Below are 16,096 nucleotides of genomic sequence, written 5' to 3' on the forward strand. Positions count from 1 at the left end.
AATAGTCATGGAGGCGTTTCTGAAGACGTTTAACAGCTTGTTTTCTTTTTTTTATTTTTTTTCAAAATAAAAATAAAAAATCTAGAGAATAAAGCATAATATCTTTCATCTAGTGAAGGGATGTCAGACTCATTTTGGTTGAGGGGCCGCATTCAGCTTAATCTGATCTCAAGAGTGCCACACGAGTAAACTCATTGCAAGATTAAATATAACTAATAAATGTGGACTTGTTGTTGGTTTTTATATTAAGGTGCGACTTTATATTTCACTTTTACACAATATATTATGAATAACCTCAGCGTTTTTAAGAAAAGTATGTGCAATTTCAACAATACTTTTACTCAGTTAAACATTTACTTGTGCATTATGCATAAGAACTGATCACAGTGATTGTACAATGTTGAAAAACATTTATTCACATTTTTTGGAACTTAAAAACACTGTCCTGCATGACAAAAAACATCAGACATAAAAATGAAATTAAAAAAAAACATAAAAATTAAATTTTTCCACACCTGAAGCTTAATCTGCTAATTAAAACACAGCGCCCCTCGTGGACAATATAGGAACTGCATATTTTCAATTAAACGAAGTACATGTTTTTTTTCAATAATTGTTTTGTCATTCTCTTCCTTTTATCTCCTCTTTCTTTCACCTTTTGTTTTTTTTCTTCTTGTTCTTCCTTTCCTCTCCTACTTTCCCATTTTAGTGTCCATAACATTTGAGATATTCCCCGCATGAATCATAATAAAACTATTCACATTCATAAATCAAGCGGAGCACTATGGCAAAAGCAGTACTGCTCCACTTGTGAAAGTCAAATCTGATGAGCTATTTTTGGCATTAAGACAACAATTCTTATTGCCACATTGCCAGACAGGACACTGAGAAAAGAAAAATATATATATATTTTTAATAATGATAATGCATTTAGCCACCGGGCCGGACTAAATTTTTCGGCGGGCCGGATATGGCCCGCGGGCCGTATGTTTGACACCCCTGGTCTAGAGGCTTTAGCATCTACATCAAGCTGCTAGACGTCTTTGATAAGCTGTAGTTTGCTCACTGTATCTCTGTTTAGGATGATAGCCTTCCTCCATCTTTGGAGTGTCATATTGATTAACATTTCAGTGGATCTGAATGACCCTGTGATTCTGCAGCCCTGGTGATCTGTACAGCTAAGGCTCCAGTTTGTAAAAATCTCCTTTTTTTTTCTTGTATTCATGGCTTTGCCTCAGCAGTAATGGTGGTTAATCTCTAAAGGTCTGGTCTCATAAGCGTACTCTAGTAATCCGATATGTTGGTATGGTGTTCTGTTAGCAGACATTTGCAAGGCTCGGGTTATTTGCCAAACATTTGCAACAAGGAAGTGTCCTGCTTCCTGTTTACGCTGCATATCAGCCAGATAGCCTGGATGGGCTGCTGCTGCTGCTGCTGGAGCTGATAAGGACATTATTGACTGAACCACACAATCACTCCCAGATGAGCTTTATTGGTGGTACTTATTATCACGCTCTGTTTAACTTGGAGGTTGAATGATGCAGTGCTGATGTGCACAGACTGGTAGAAAAGGGTATTTTCTAAACGGCAGGAGTTAATGGTGTTAATTACAATCGCTCAAGACCTGGGATCATAAAACCAGTCAGTAGTATCTACACTGATCAGGCATATTGAGTGAGACCACAGACAGGTGGAGTCATTAAAGCGCCTGATAATGTTCGGGTGTCTTCAGGATAAACATTAACCCCTCAGCTTCTCTGTGAAGAAGAAAAAAAATACATACAATGTTATACCAGGCAATCATGGAGGTCCTTCATATCCTACACAACAATGGCTAAATACTTCACTGTATCCGTTATTCCTTATTTCAACTGCAACGTTTTGTTTTTCCTGTTTTCGATGCAGACAAGGGTCACCTTCAGTCATCTATGGGTGGTAGTGGCAATGAAACGGTGTCATTTATCCATCCCAGAACTGGGAAATTATTGAGTATAAGCAAGCTAGCATGCAGAGAACGTGGTGAAAAGCTCTAAACAAGTACTAAAAATCAGAAGTAAAAAGTATAATCTAAAAAATGTCCATATGTATTCTTTAGCTACATACTATAGTGGAGCGGATATTAAGTCAAAATACTAAACCTTCTTCCAGAGCTGTGTCCTGATGCTGTGGTGCAGACCTGAGTTTGAACCCAAAGCAGTGATGACAGTGGTTCAAACTACCATCGCCGCCCGTCAGCCTATTGGTTACCGTGGCGACCGAACACGAGCAGGTGTAGACGCGTTGCTGACTAAAAGAGTCGGTAGCCGCGCTTCTGTTACAAATTTGATAAACCTTGTTGATATCTTCTGATGTCGAAAAAACAAAATTCTGCAATTGCAACATTTCCGTTAAATAAGAATTGCGATTAAAATCACACGTTAACAAGTTTGTTCACGCAGTAACAAAACATGGCGGAAACAGATGCTAACCTTACGAGAGATTTTCATATTTCAGCCACGGCACCGCCGCTCTTCATCAGCCGAACGGAGAAGACGTCGGCGTCCTACTGAGCCATTGAAGTGGCTAGCCCCTCATTCTTGGGAGCGGCTACGTATGCAGCGTTTTAGGGAAATTTGTGGTCAGCGACACTTTCTGGAAAGGCTGGGTATCATCTAGGACAGGGGTCGGCAACCTTTACCACTCAAAGAGCCATTTGGACCCGTTTCACACAGTAAAGAAAACACTGGGAGCCATAAAACCCTTTTGAAATTTTAAATTAAATCACACTGCATATAACACATTTTTTGCGACACAATGGACCGGGAGCAGAACAAACACATCTTTGCCTCTTTTTTTTTTTGTTTTTTGTATAAGTACAAAACTTTTATATTGTTTTATGGAAATCACCAACTCTGCTAATGTCAGAGTTTTTATTTTGAATAAAGCTTGGTGCGAGTAAACGCACGTCATGGTTGGATTATTTGTTTTCATCCCATATAAACGGTACTTTCCGAATACTTTTCTTTTAATCTGAACACATTTTAATCACATCCGGGAAAGTTACGCACGTAAACGAGCTCCTGTCATTAACCAGCTAACAGCTGCATTAGACGAGCTATCAGACATTCAGGCGGAGTCCTGCGCAGCTGAAGCTCTGACTTCAGCCGCGCAGGACTCCGCTCACAGCCTCGAGCCAAGCGCAGTTCGCTTTTCCTCACTTTGAAAACGAACAAATGTCAGATATAGAAACGACTCTTACCCTGCTGTTTAGCTCTCTTCACCCTCATCAATGACTCCATGTTATTTTAGGTCACCGTGTTGCCCTAGTCATTTGTAGAATTTACTACAAAAAAACAGCATCTGAAAATGCCGCCTTCTCTGCTTATTTCGCTCTGCAGCCACTCGCAAGCATTATTTCTTCTTTTTGAGTTTATTGGCAGTTGGCAAACATCTCTTCAGTGCGCATTACTGCCACCAACTGGTGAGGAGTGTTCGTCAGCCAGCACTGACGAGACTGCCTGCATGAGGTACACAGCTCTGCAACATAATTGTTTTCAACAGATGAGCCGCATCAGATGCAACAAAGAGCCGCATGCGGCTTCGGAGCCGCGGGTTGCCGACCCCTGATCTAGGAGAAGCCGGTACGATACGGTTCTCGATATAGCTCAGCTTGATTTGAATTAACTCCAATATCGATATTTATCACTTTCAAATTAATGGTCAAAGTCATTCAATCAACAAAACCAGCCAAATATTATATTTATGTTTGATTTATTGATAATAAAAATAAAATGCATTTGGTTCAATGCCTTTAATGTGTCACAGAAATTTGCACAAACGTCTGATTTTAGGGACGAAGGTGCTTCAGCCATTCTGCAAATTCGTCTCACTTGCTTTTCCTCGCTGTGAACAGTAACATCACGCTGTAATATCGCCCCCTATGGGTTTGGGAGGATAATGAAAGCCAGATTATCGATATTAAATTGTTTTTAAAAACATCGATATTAATCTTTGTATCGGTTTTTATGTGCAACCCTACTGTTCATTGATTAAAAGAAAATGTCAGGTATTCTATGGCGGTAAGTAAGAGATTTGCATTAAGTTTTTTCCGACGTGCGTCTGGATATTTCCCAAAGACTGAGCAGACAATCATAATATCGATATTAAATCGTTTTTAAAAACATTGTTGTATTGATTTTTATGCACAGCCCTACTTCCTGGGAAGTGTTTGCACCAGATAAATCGTGTTTTTCAGTCATCATTTGGGTGGATGCTTCTTTGTTTCTCTCCTTTCAGCTTGTATGACAACAAACACCGGCAATACAACGACAGCAATTACGTCGTGTCCGTTTGCTAACAGCTAGCGTCTATCTCAGCCTAATAACGTAGCAGGATTACATGGCGATATTTAGCAGGACTCAGTCAGAATTAATATTTTGGCCGGTAAAAATTATGCTCGGCCAACTTGGCCGGTGAATCAGGAAGTTGATTTGTTGGTTTCTTCTCAGGTGCTGCTATGTCATTTAAGTTTTTATAATATACATGACAGATAAATGACTTGTTAATATTTTTCTGAACTGAAACGATTTCTGAAAGAAAACTTGTAACTGTGAATGTGTGTTTTAAACTCAGTGATTTTTTTTATTTGGATATAAGCCTCTTTTAAAACCTTTTGTACATAAAGCTGAAGCGTGACACCAGTGAACACACGGAAAGTTCATTTATCCTAATAATCAGGGTATTATCTGGAAAATTACACAGTAAAAAGTATCAATTTATTGTCCTGGAAGGATTTTTAACATTTATTTCCTTTGCAGCAAAAGCAGGAAGTGGCCGCCCCGTCGTCAAACCGGCAGCACCGACTTCCCCTCGCAGAGCCAGCGGTGAGACGACAGGCCCTGTGTGTGTGTGTGTGTGTGTGTGTGTGTGTGTGTGTGTGTGTGTGTGTGTGATGGTTGACACGGATCTGGATGTCGCTGCAGCACAATGGTGCCGTTTGACAGCCTTAGAGACACAAACGCAGCTCATTGGTAACGTGGCAGAAACATGCAAACATGCGGGCAGATTTTATGCGCTGCGTGTTTGTATGCGCCTGGCCGTTTGGGTCCAGCACAAAGAGGGGAGGCCTGTGTTATGCAATCTAAACTTTGCGGGAGAAAAATGGGATGATTGTGTGCGACGAACAAGCCCCCAGTGTTGTTGTGTGCCTGAAGCGTGCAGACGGCTTGGTGTGTGTGGCTGGCCGTGTTTTCAGCTGTTTTTATTGCCTCTTTAAATTCGGTCGTGTGTGTCGACCAATGGATGGGTTCTGTTGTCTTCCCTCCGCTTCCACTTAAATGTCCGCTTCTCGAAGCAGCAAAGTATTGTCATCCTGCACGGCGTGACAAAGAAAAACATGTCAGGGAGAATCCAGGCTCCAGAAACCAGTGCATGTGGTTAAAAAAAAACAAAATGATTGAAATCACCAATCGGCCAGTAGCTCAAAGCAGACGGGCATCTATGTTCAATTCAATTTTATTTATATAGCGACAATTCATGATGACCGTCATCTCAAGGCGCTTTCTAAAGTCAAATTCAATCAAATCTTCCAGATTGGTCAGAAAGTTTCCTCTCTAAGGAAACCCAGCATTGTTGATAACTTTGCAGCAATCCCTCATACTGAGCATGCATGAAGCGACAGTGGAGAGGAAAACTCCCCTTTAACAGGGAGGAGAACCTCCAGCAGAACCAGAACCAGGCTCAGTGTGAACGCTCATCTGCCTCGACCCACTGGGGCTTAGAGAAGACAGAGCAGAGACACAGAAAGCACAGAAGCTCACATTGACCCAGGAGTACTTTCTATGTTAGATGGTAATAGCGGGTGATCTGCCTCTCTGGATGATGTCACAGCTAACAGAACGCCAGACCAGGGGTACCTTCTATGAAAAAAAAGACATAGAACAAAACCTGATGCACATCAGTGCAGCTGATGGATGGATAGACCAAAGATGAACAACAGGAATCATGAGTTGACTGCAGTCAGTGACCCAGACACTCAGCAATGATCTGTTTGTGAGATTAATATGAAACATTAGAGACTTTGATTTTCAGTCCTGTTTATTTCTGTGAGTTGCTCTGAAGGGGTTCACCGTTTCCTCAACCCTGACACACACACAGGAGCTCCCAGGAGCTTCAGCTTTAGCACAAAGTGTGGACCTCCTCTGTAGAAAGAGGACAACCAAATCATGTTTCTCTAAAGGTTGCATGTAGAAAACCAGCGGAGAAGAATGAGAATTAGAGGAAGGTTCATGTAACTTAAACTACAATTTGAGGCCAGCAGAGGGTGCTGGTGTCTCAGCAGAGGCTGTTGCAGCAGATAAACAGACTAAGCAATGAAAACTAGATCAGTGAGGTAACTGTGGTAGAAACTACAGATCCATCTGCTTTGGACCTGTTTGGACCTGTAATACAGGAGCAGACCTCATGTGACGGGTAAAGTCAGGTGTGGTCAGGTTAGGAAAATGTTATATTCCACAGCTACATGTTTGATGTGATAGAGCTGGGCTGTATGGAGGGAAAAACTAAATGTATCATTGAAATATGGTTGGAAAAATATCTGCAGAGAAATCCTGGGGGGTATTTGTATTCCACCAAGGTATTTATCTGTCCTTAAGTGTTAAATAAATATAACTAGACAGCTGCTCTACTTCTTCCAGCTCCTAATCTGGCTCCCAGACCGATTGTGGTACCACCAGCTCGTCCAGATTCAAACCCAGTTCCTCCTAAAGCTCCGGCTGTCAACCCTGCTGCAGCCCCCAGACCTCCAGGACCGCCCAAACCCCCAAATCCAGCTCCGGCCCCGGCCACGAGGAAAGGCTCCAACCCTGCAAACCCAGCGTCCTCAGACCCTTCTGTCCCTCAGCGGTAAGAAAAACAATAATCAATCATTCATAACAGGAATGAATAGTTGGACTGAAACGCCTCGATTGAGATCATCTCTACAGGAGGAATGCATCTGTTACAGCAGAAGTACATTTTGTGTTTTATAGAGATGATCTGAAAGCTTTGGGTTTACTGAAACGCTATAGAAGTCTTATTATATCAGTTTTCAGATCAGGATTTGAGGATTAATGTAGCGACTATTTTAGCCATTTATACCACTACCGTATTTTCTGGACTATAAGTAGCACTTTTTTTCATGGTTTTGCCGATCCTGAGACTTATATTCAGGTGCGACTTCCATATCAAAATGTAAATGGTAATTCATATTAACCAGTATGAACCAAGGAGTAAACATTACCGTCTATAACCACAGGAGGGCGCTCTAGGCTTGTGAAAACTATTTGCTGCCACACCACTCAAAAATTAATTGAAACATAAATTTAGACAACAAAGACTGGACACATGCTTGTATGTTTTTTTTCAGTCTGTATTCACGCAGCAGAGCGTTGTGTGGTGCAGCTCTAAGCTCTCCGCTGACAGAACCTGTTAATGGGTTGTCTGTGATGCTAACAGCAGCTAGCGCTAGCTTACAGCTCTGATGTCCGTGCCCTTTACAACTTCACTGATGTACGTGGTCTTTATGTTGCTCTGAAACATTCATGTCGTACTGTTAGCTTAGCACGTAGCACCATTACGCTCACGGTCTGATTTCAGCGTAATTATGACAACTTTCAGCGTAACGGGTTATTACACTAAAACGTGCTGATAAAACCTGCAGGTTGGCGTTAATAATTTACTCCATTCATCCTCCCAGGTCTGTTTTATGTTATTCAGCCTGTTGTAGATGCAGCTGTGTGATTTAACAAGTTGGCTTACCAGATTTAATGTCAGTTTTTAGTATTAGATTGTGTGAAATAAATGTCTAAATAAATACGTACAGTCCAGTGGGACTTATACATGATTTTTTTGCTCGTTATGATGCATTTTTTGACTGATGTGACTTGTATTCCAGAAAATACAAAACTTTCACTTAAACCTGAGAAGGCCAGAGTGAGCGAACTGGTTATTCAGAAGCTTTCATTGTGACGTATTTATTTTTGAGAAAGCTCTGTTTAGTGTTTTCTAAAGTGTTTTTTTTTTTTTTTTGTTCTGGAGAATCAGGAGACAGACGAGGACCAGAAGTTCAGACGGTTTACGTTTCGTTTCATTCATGTCGGGTCTTCGTTTTTTCTCTTTTCCAAGTCCGCCAAGTGTTAAGCTCCTCCCTCTTCGTCCTCCACCAATCAAGTTGGCTCCAGGCAGACCGCCGCCCCCAGCCCTCAGCTCAACAGCCTCGACCAATCAGGTCGCTGCCCCTAGAGCTGCACCTGCTGGACAGACTTCCTCAGCTCCTTCAACAGCCAATCAGATGCAGACACAGAAGGCGGCGAAGAAAGGACCTCCTCTGCCGCCCCGGCCCAAGCCGGGCCACCCGCTGTACAGCAGCTACCCGGTGCTCACACAGAAACACGTGAAGATGATTAAATCCCAGCTGGTCCTGCTGGACCTTCTGCAGAATCTCATTTCAATTTGTCTCCCAGAAACAAGAAGTGCTCATCGTCCTGGACGATCCGAGCCCTGCTCCCGCCGAGCCGCAGCCGTCGAGCGAAGGGAAGGAGGAAAGCAGCGTGGAGCCCCTCATCTGCCCGTCTCAGTGCCTCCTGGATTTGGACCCACAACCACAGCCAGTCCAAGATAAGGACAGCGAGTCAAAGACGGCCTTAGAAGACCTCAACCAGTTAGACGTCCAGGTACCGCTTTTTATACTGTGTTCAAGATGGCAAAAAATATGTTTTAATGTTTTTATTTAAAAGGTTTATTCTGGAATCTGACTAAATATTTAAAGTAAAAAGACTCAAAAATGCAAATTGAGTCTTTAGTCGAATTAGTCCTCGTTACTCAGAAACAAAGTTCAGCTTTGCACCTTTAGTTTTTCTCCCACTGCTGGTTTTAGGTCTGTAAACAGGAGATAATGCGCCATATTTAATAGTGAAAACAGGAGGCACACAGGCCACTGTTTAAATAAAATACTTTTAATTAAACAAAAACTTCAGAATCAGTCCATGTATTCCTAGGATGTCTGAAATATTTTTTATCAATCAGATATTTAAAAAAATAAAATTAAAGAAGCATTCCCAATTAATTCACCATTTTTATGAATGAATGAATATTTTATTTACAATACATAAGAGCACCTGTGAATAATAGATAAAATCACCGCAGACAGAAGACTTTACAATCAGCATCTGAAAAAGGACCAGGCTGAAGCACACAGCTTATTAACCATAATAATCCCATTTAAAAAAAAAAAACTATTACCAAGAATATCATTAAGAAAATAGATGATTATCACAATTATTTAATGAACAAGTAATCCTTAATTATATTACATTTAAATCACCTGGCAACATAAACATTTATTATTTTGGATTTTAAAGAATATAATTTCAGATCATCATTAAGGCCATTCCACAACTTAACACCAGAAGCTGAAACACATCTATTTTTATATTAGTCCTTACATATTTCAAAAAAATATGTAATCCTCTTAAATTATATTGTCCTTTTTAATAATTAAATAGATTTTTGAATACAAATAGGAGTACATTTATCTAAAAAGCACTACCAGAATTTGTGAATATTCAATATCCAAAGATTTGAAAGTCAAGGATTTTACTAATAATTCATTAGTTGGTTCTCAATGTCTAGCATTATTTATTATAATTGAAAAAATAGCCATAAAAATCCACCATTTAGTTGCTAAAGAGCCAAAACTTATGAATCTAATAAAGCTTCTGATGTGAGACTAACACCACTAGGGGGCAGAGTAACTTGTTTAATGTGGCAGCCCACAGAGGCAACTTATAAAGAAAGTAAAATGTTTTCTAGTGCTTTCTACACAAAATTTCATATGGAAACCTTTTTTAAGGCATGCAGCTAAACAATTTTCTTTATTAATAGATCAATTATGTATTTTTTAACCTTTTTATGTTTAAAAAGCTGTAAAATTCTAGACAACGGAGAAGTGAAGCCATCACATTTTTACACAAACAAAGAGAAATAAGTGGCGCTAACTGAAGATGATCAGTCGTATGATGAGAGTATTGGTATGAAACAGTTTTTCTGTGTCTTTCCTTCAGTCCATCCTCTCCGTGCAGCCTGCTGAGCTCAAAGAGCAGCCGGACCCTCCAGCTGTCAGGTCAGAGAGAAACGATGAATCTAAGCCAGAAACCCTCAGGGCCAGATGCTAATCCAGTGTGACGTGTGCTGCCTTTCTCTGCAGCGGCCCACGCTGCGTCGCTCTGTTCGACTACGAGGGAGAGGACGACGAGGAGCTCACCTTCTCCCAGGGCGACGTCATCGCCCTGCTGGAGCTTGTTGGCAAGGAGTGGGGGCGGGGCCGCATCCACGGGCGCACCGGGTTATTCCCCCTGAACTTCGCAGAGGTGCTGGAGCCCCTCCCAGAGCTGCAGCCGGAGCCATCGTCAGGAGAAACATCTAAACATGAGTCAGCAGAAACGGGAGAGATGGAAAAGTCTGGTGAGATGAAGGAAGCTGCTCCTCTCCTTCTGTTTAGTTACTGTTTAACTCTTAGGTGGCTGAAATAAGTTTCCGCTTTAACGCAGAGGGGAAGTTGGTATTGTCTACAAAATATCACGTTATATATATTTATTGGATAAGCAGCTAGTTTTTCCAACATGTTTAGGTATTAGTCAGATATCAGATATGGTTTTAATTTAAGCATCTTTTTCACTTGCTACCTTTTTTCTACAGCTATTTATACATTTTCTTTTCTAAAATCATTTTTTTCATTGCATTTTTTTTCATAGTGACCGTCAAACCGTCACAATCAGAGGTGAGTGTAGTTCTATTTTCTATTTTTCTATAACGTTTTCTATTGATGCCGCCTGGTTTATCGTTTAAAAATATACTATAATTAATTAGAAAATGTCAACACAGCACACATTCTGTGAGTTTGGCATGATTATTTGTGCTAGAGCTGAGTTTTATTTGTGTAAACAGGCAGAGGAGTGGGCGGTGGCGCTGTTTGACTTCCTGGGTCAGACTGCAGAGGACTTGTCCTTCCACAAGGGGGCGCTGATTCAAGTGACGGAGCATGTGGATGCAGAGTGGAGGAGAGGACGACTGGCTGGGAGAGAGGGTCTCTACCCCGCCGCTTTCACTCAACCCTGTCAGGGTACAGAGCAAAGAACCCCCTCAGTTATAAAGCAGCTTCCTGAGGTCAAAGCCGCCATCTTTGCAAAGCGAAGAAGAATAAAATCAGACAAAAAGCTGAATTTGCACTTTAAGTTTGGCTTTTCAGTCTCTTAAATATAAGTTGATAGTATTTAAAAACATGTTTTACCTTTATATCTTGTTGAGTGATGAGTTTATTCACTTCCTGACAAGTCGACATATTTTTCTTTTTTTTTTAAGCAGCTCAGCCAATCACAGGCCAGCAGTCTGCAGCTAAAGGAACGGCTAAAGCTCTGTTTGATTTCACAGCAGAGAACCCGGATGAGCTCACCTTGAAGGTGCGTGATGTAAAAGCGTTTTCTTTCTTAGATTAACTTCTTTGCGTGTTTTTAATAATGACGTTGAAGGATTATTTTATTCTGTCGCTCCTTCTGTAGGTCGGGGACATCCTCACGCAGGTGGAGTCTGTTGATGAGCAGTGGATTGTGGGAGTTGCGGGCGGAAAGCGCGGGATTGTGCCTAAAAACTACATTTCATTCCTCTGATGTGGAATATCTTCAGTCAGCTGAAGAGGGAAAGTTAAAACCACGTCGTTAAACTACAGGATTTTTCCTGCCGGTTTGTTTTTTGTTGTTTTTTTTTACCTACAGTGTTTTTAGATGACGATATGAATTCGTTCCAGTATTTTTTAGACTGAGATTTTTCTTTTTTAGCCAGGCAGAAAGGACCTAAATAAGCCTGGATTGCTTTTAATGGTCGAGTTGTTACTGAAGTGCGAAAGGAGGAAGTCTGTATGTTTTGTTCCTGATTTGGACGACTGAGATGAACGGGAACGACGACACAATGACGGACCGTTACTTTCACCGTTTCACCTGGACTTGATCATTTTTTTAGTACCTACTGTTTTTACCTGACCACTAGGGGACTGAAGCTTCAATTTTACCAGCATGAGATCCTCAAAGATCTTTTTTACTTCTCATTAATTATTTCTTTATTCTCCGTTTCAAGTTGTTCAAAAGCAACTCTTGTGTTCTGTCAGTAAAAAACAAAATATGCAACTGATTCACTTTAACTCAACCGTTAATTGATTGTGGAAAATAAAGGATATTTTATCCATCTCAAGCATCTGGTGTTTTGAAAAAATACATGAATAACATGACTGTAAACTGCTCTGCCGCAGAATGATTATGGTGAGTATGTTGTTTTCAGGTAAAACACTGTTTTTGTTACACATTTGTGCTATTTTTATTTAGTTTTATAATTAAAAAGGTTTACTTAGTTGAAATACTGCTATGCTTCATGTAAACTCTGCTTGAGCTTAAGGATGTTCTTAAGTCTAAGTTGCATGCTACTGTTTTGAAAGGTTCCCTTCAGGATTTTCAGGTAAGGAGCAGAAATCATGGATCCGTGAATTACAGCAATTCTAGGTCCTGAAGTAGAAAACAACTCCACCATCAACAGCTTTGACATTCAGAGGTTGATGCAACGAATTAAACACCTTTAGAAGGATTTCCACAGAATCCTCTTTTTAAGCACATGTAGTCCAAGATCAATTTCCCCTATGGGGACAATAAAGTATAATCTAAATCTAAAAGAATTCTCCAAAGGTTCTGGGTAAAGATGTTTTTTGTTCAGAGGTAAAATGTGTCTCGGGGTTGTTTTCCTTCCTCAGGTGTCTGATTAAAACAACCTCAGGTGTGTTTCCCCCACCCTGGTGCGGTTCGGTTGGGTAAATGTGAACACCGCACCGGTTGGAGGAGGTGGTCTCGGTTCGGGTCCAAACCACTGAGCTATATCATACACTGGAGTGCTGATTTTGCCGAAAAACTGAAGTCACTGGCCGCCATCTTGCTACTCCCTACTTTCACAGAATCCCATAGGATTTGGTTGCAACAACAAGCAGTTTTCTGGCTGAGTGAAAACGTTTCACAGGTAATTCTACAGTCAGTGGATGTACTAACACTATCAACTACTAGGAAATTAGGTGCTGAAATATTTTACATGTTATTTATATTAAATATATATATATATATGTATATATAAGTATGTGTATATGTATATATATATATATGTATATACATATGTAAATATGTTTTTGTATATTGTTATTTATATATTTATAAATGTTAAACATATATATTTAAATTAATAAAATGCAAAATATTTCAGCACATGACTTTCTCAGTACTTGATATTTTTAGAACATAACATAAAAGTATATGGCATTTGACATTTTAAAAGTCTTAAGCCCCCCCTGAACATGAGAAAATCCTCGTTATTCGATGCTGTAGCACACATATTCCCTAGTTACTGGGGGGAAATAGGGAGTACCAATATGGCAGCTGGTGGCTTCAAAGCAACTCGTTCAAACAGCGGGTGATTAGCCCTCCAGTGTATTATATAGCTCAGTGGTCCAAACCCCCTCTAGAGCGGCTCCTTCATGGTGTGAAAGTGAGCTAAAGTCGTTTCTTAGACAATTTTAGCGGTATACCACAAGCTTGAGCCAAACCACTTTCCGTAGCCAGGTTTGCAGTGCATTGTGGGATGCAGTAGCGTAAACAAACTGCCGTTATTTACAGCCAGAGCCATAGCGATATGGCTCTGGCTGTAAATCTGTAAATCTTCAATCTCTATGGCGCTGTTTACAGCTTTTGACAGCTCCTGTGATTGGCCGGTCTAGTCAGGTGACTGCTAACCCCGGAAATGGTTGTTGTAGTTGATGTTACCATAGATTATCCCGGAGTAATGTTTAGTCCGCTACCTCTAATAACATCCAGGTTCCCATGCACAGCACCAGCTCTATGTTTTCCTCTATAGTCTGTGGCTTGTTGAGCTGAAGATCTGACAATAATCAGGCTGGGTGTGGTTTATGAAACTGCTCAGCTGATCAAAAAAAAAAAAAAAAAAACATGATGCGTCACAGTTAATCCCCTAGCTGACAATGGGAGCAATGTTATTTTTGAACAGCTTCAGATTGATTTCTACATGATTTTTTCTTCCCTTGATAGAATTAAGTTTAAAAACTACTTATATCTGTTCAGGCTATCTTCGTCTGATCATGTTTGGTTGATGATCAGACACTTGGCACAAACAGGAAATCTGTAAGCACACGTGGAAAGGTAGAAGAACACAAATGTAATGTAGATAATGTGTGTGCATTTAAATGGATATAATAGATCAGTGCTCCGCATAGCTAGACTTGATGCAAACTACTAGTCGTAGGTCTTCAGCCAAAGGCTTCTTCAGCTCTGCTGTCACTAAATGAGTAAATGGTACATTTCACACAAAAAATAAATCTTTAGATTTGAATGTAAAGACAAAATCATTACGTTCACAAATAGTTTAAGCCCATATTTGAGAACTAACTAAAACCATCTTTAAGTTCTGAATTTTATACACAAATTTTCTTTAAAAAAATGTTATCTAAGCCATAACAACGACTTTTTGGGCAATAATATAAAGCTTGGGACTCAAGACTACAGACATTTGAATTGAGAAAGCTTTCTGGATGGGAAGCGAAACGTATTTAAACTTTGGAAAAAAGTCCAGTAGTTTTTTTTTTTTTTTGTTTTTTTTGGAGTAACACCCAAGTTTTATCATCTTGCCCAAATGCAGATTCTTTCAGTCTCTAATTCCTAAATCTAATCACAAAGGTATTCTTTTTTCTTTCATTAAAGTTGCTTTCTTTTTCCCCTCAGATGATAACAGATGTATGGCAGAGTCATTTCTCATGAATATTAGGACTCCAGCCACAGTGAGATGTCTGTCCACGTTTCTCCATGTATTTCATGTAGTTTATCTCTGCTGTCACAGTATGTCAGTTTAGTAACAGGTTTAAAATGAAGGAGTTTGACACTGACAGAAAGCAAACATATTGTTTTATTATTTTAAGCTACATGTAAATGTCTGATCACTGCAAATTGAAAAATACAGAAAACTAGTATTGCTTTTATTTTGGTTCAAACACAAACACTATAAAGGATAAAATCAAAAATGTATGTCCCTAACATTTAAATCAGGTTAACAATGGACCCAAATGGATAAAAGGAAAGCAGTTTTACAACAGATAAATATGCAGTAATTCAACTAAGCATTTAATTACATGTCATTCATTGATAAAACCCACAAGCATCCATGGAATAGAAGCTCAAATATATGTCTACAATTTAAGTGGTTGTGCAAAACATTTTAAAATGACAAACGGCACAGAATACCACCGTAAAAGAAAAAACATGTGTATTGACATTTTCACAAAGGGAAAAAATCAATAATGTGCCGCTTTTAGGTGAGACTGAAAAACATAACTGGGAAAGGAGTCAACTTAAATCTCAAGTTTAATGTTAACAACTGTATAATGTAAGCTTATACCAGATTTACTATAAAATATAATCCAAGGAATGGGATTATGTGTCACTTTATTTACTGATTTACTTGCTGCAGCATCAATTTACAACCCTGCCATTGTAAAATTACATAATCAAAATTTATTTTTGTTTATGTGGTATTTTGAAAATACATAACATGATTCCCTGCTTTAAAAAACACCAAGAAACAAACAGCCTCTTAGCTTTGAATTTGAAAAATAGAATTCCTGCTTACATCTTGATAAACTTCTGAGCATTTGAGTAACTTTTAATTTTTAGGGTGCAATTAAACCCAAGCTATGAACTGAGCCACTCTCTGTCACCTATTTCACTTACTTTTTGAATTTAATGATCTCTGCTGTGGTTCCTGTGGCACGTGAAAGCCAAATCCCAGCATGAAGCGGCTCAGTGAATGTGGTTATTTCTCTGTGGAGGAGAATCATCACAGCTCCAAAGACGCTGTAGAAAGACAGAATCCCTGCACTGTGATCCAGGTACACTCCGACTCTGGAGGAAACTGGACCTAGGATGGAGATTTCATCTCCGTCACTGTAAAATGTGTAATCTGTTGTGCTGCAGCTCAAAGCCCAAGAGTT

At 39.8% G+C, this 16,096-nt stretch overlaps 1 protein-coding gene across 1 annotated transcript in view; it reads left to right on the forward strand.

Annotated features, from left to right (window-relative positions):
* LOC105920087 (SH3 domain-containing protein 19) overlaps positions 1–11,721 on the forward strand; it is a 32,248-nt gene extending 20,527 nt beyond the window's left edge. The window contains exons 8-17 of the mRNA XM_036146908.1: positions 4,797–4,862; positions 6,675–6,882; positions 8,143–8,392; positions 8,481–8,690; positions 10,080–10,138; positions 10,223–10,479; positions 10,770–10,795; positions 10,963–11,137; positions 11,380–11,474; positions 11,574–11,721. Coding sequence (XP_036002801.1) covers positions 4,797–4,862; positions 6,675–6,882; positions 8,143–8,392; positions 8,481–8,690; positions 10,080–10,138; positions 10,223–10,479; positions 10,770–10,795; positions 10,963–11,137; positions 11,380–11,474; positions 11,574–11,681 — 1,454 coding nt within the window. The 3' untranslated portion in view covers positions 11,682–11,721. The remainder of the gene's footprint in view (positions 1–4,796; positions 4,863–6,674; positions 6,883–8,142; positions 8,393–8,480; positions 8,691–10,079; positions 10,139–10,222; positions 10,480–10,769; positions 10,796–10,962; positions 11,138–11,379; positions 11,475–11,573) is intronic.
* The last annotated feature ends 4,375 nt before the right edge of the window (positions 11,722–16,096 follow it).

Source organism: Fundulus heteroclitus, chromosome 14, assembly GCF_011125445.2.
Source record: "Fundulus heteroclitus isolate FHET01 chromosome 14, MU-UCD_Fhet_4.1, whole genome shotgun sequence".
Taxonomy (NCBI): domain Eukaryota; kingdom Metazoa; phylum Chordata; class Actinopteri; order Cyprinodontiformes; family Fundulidae; genus Fundulus; species Fundulus heteroclitus.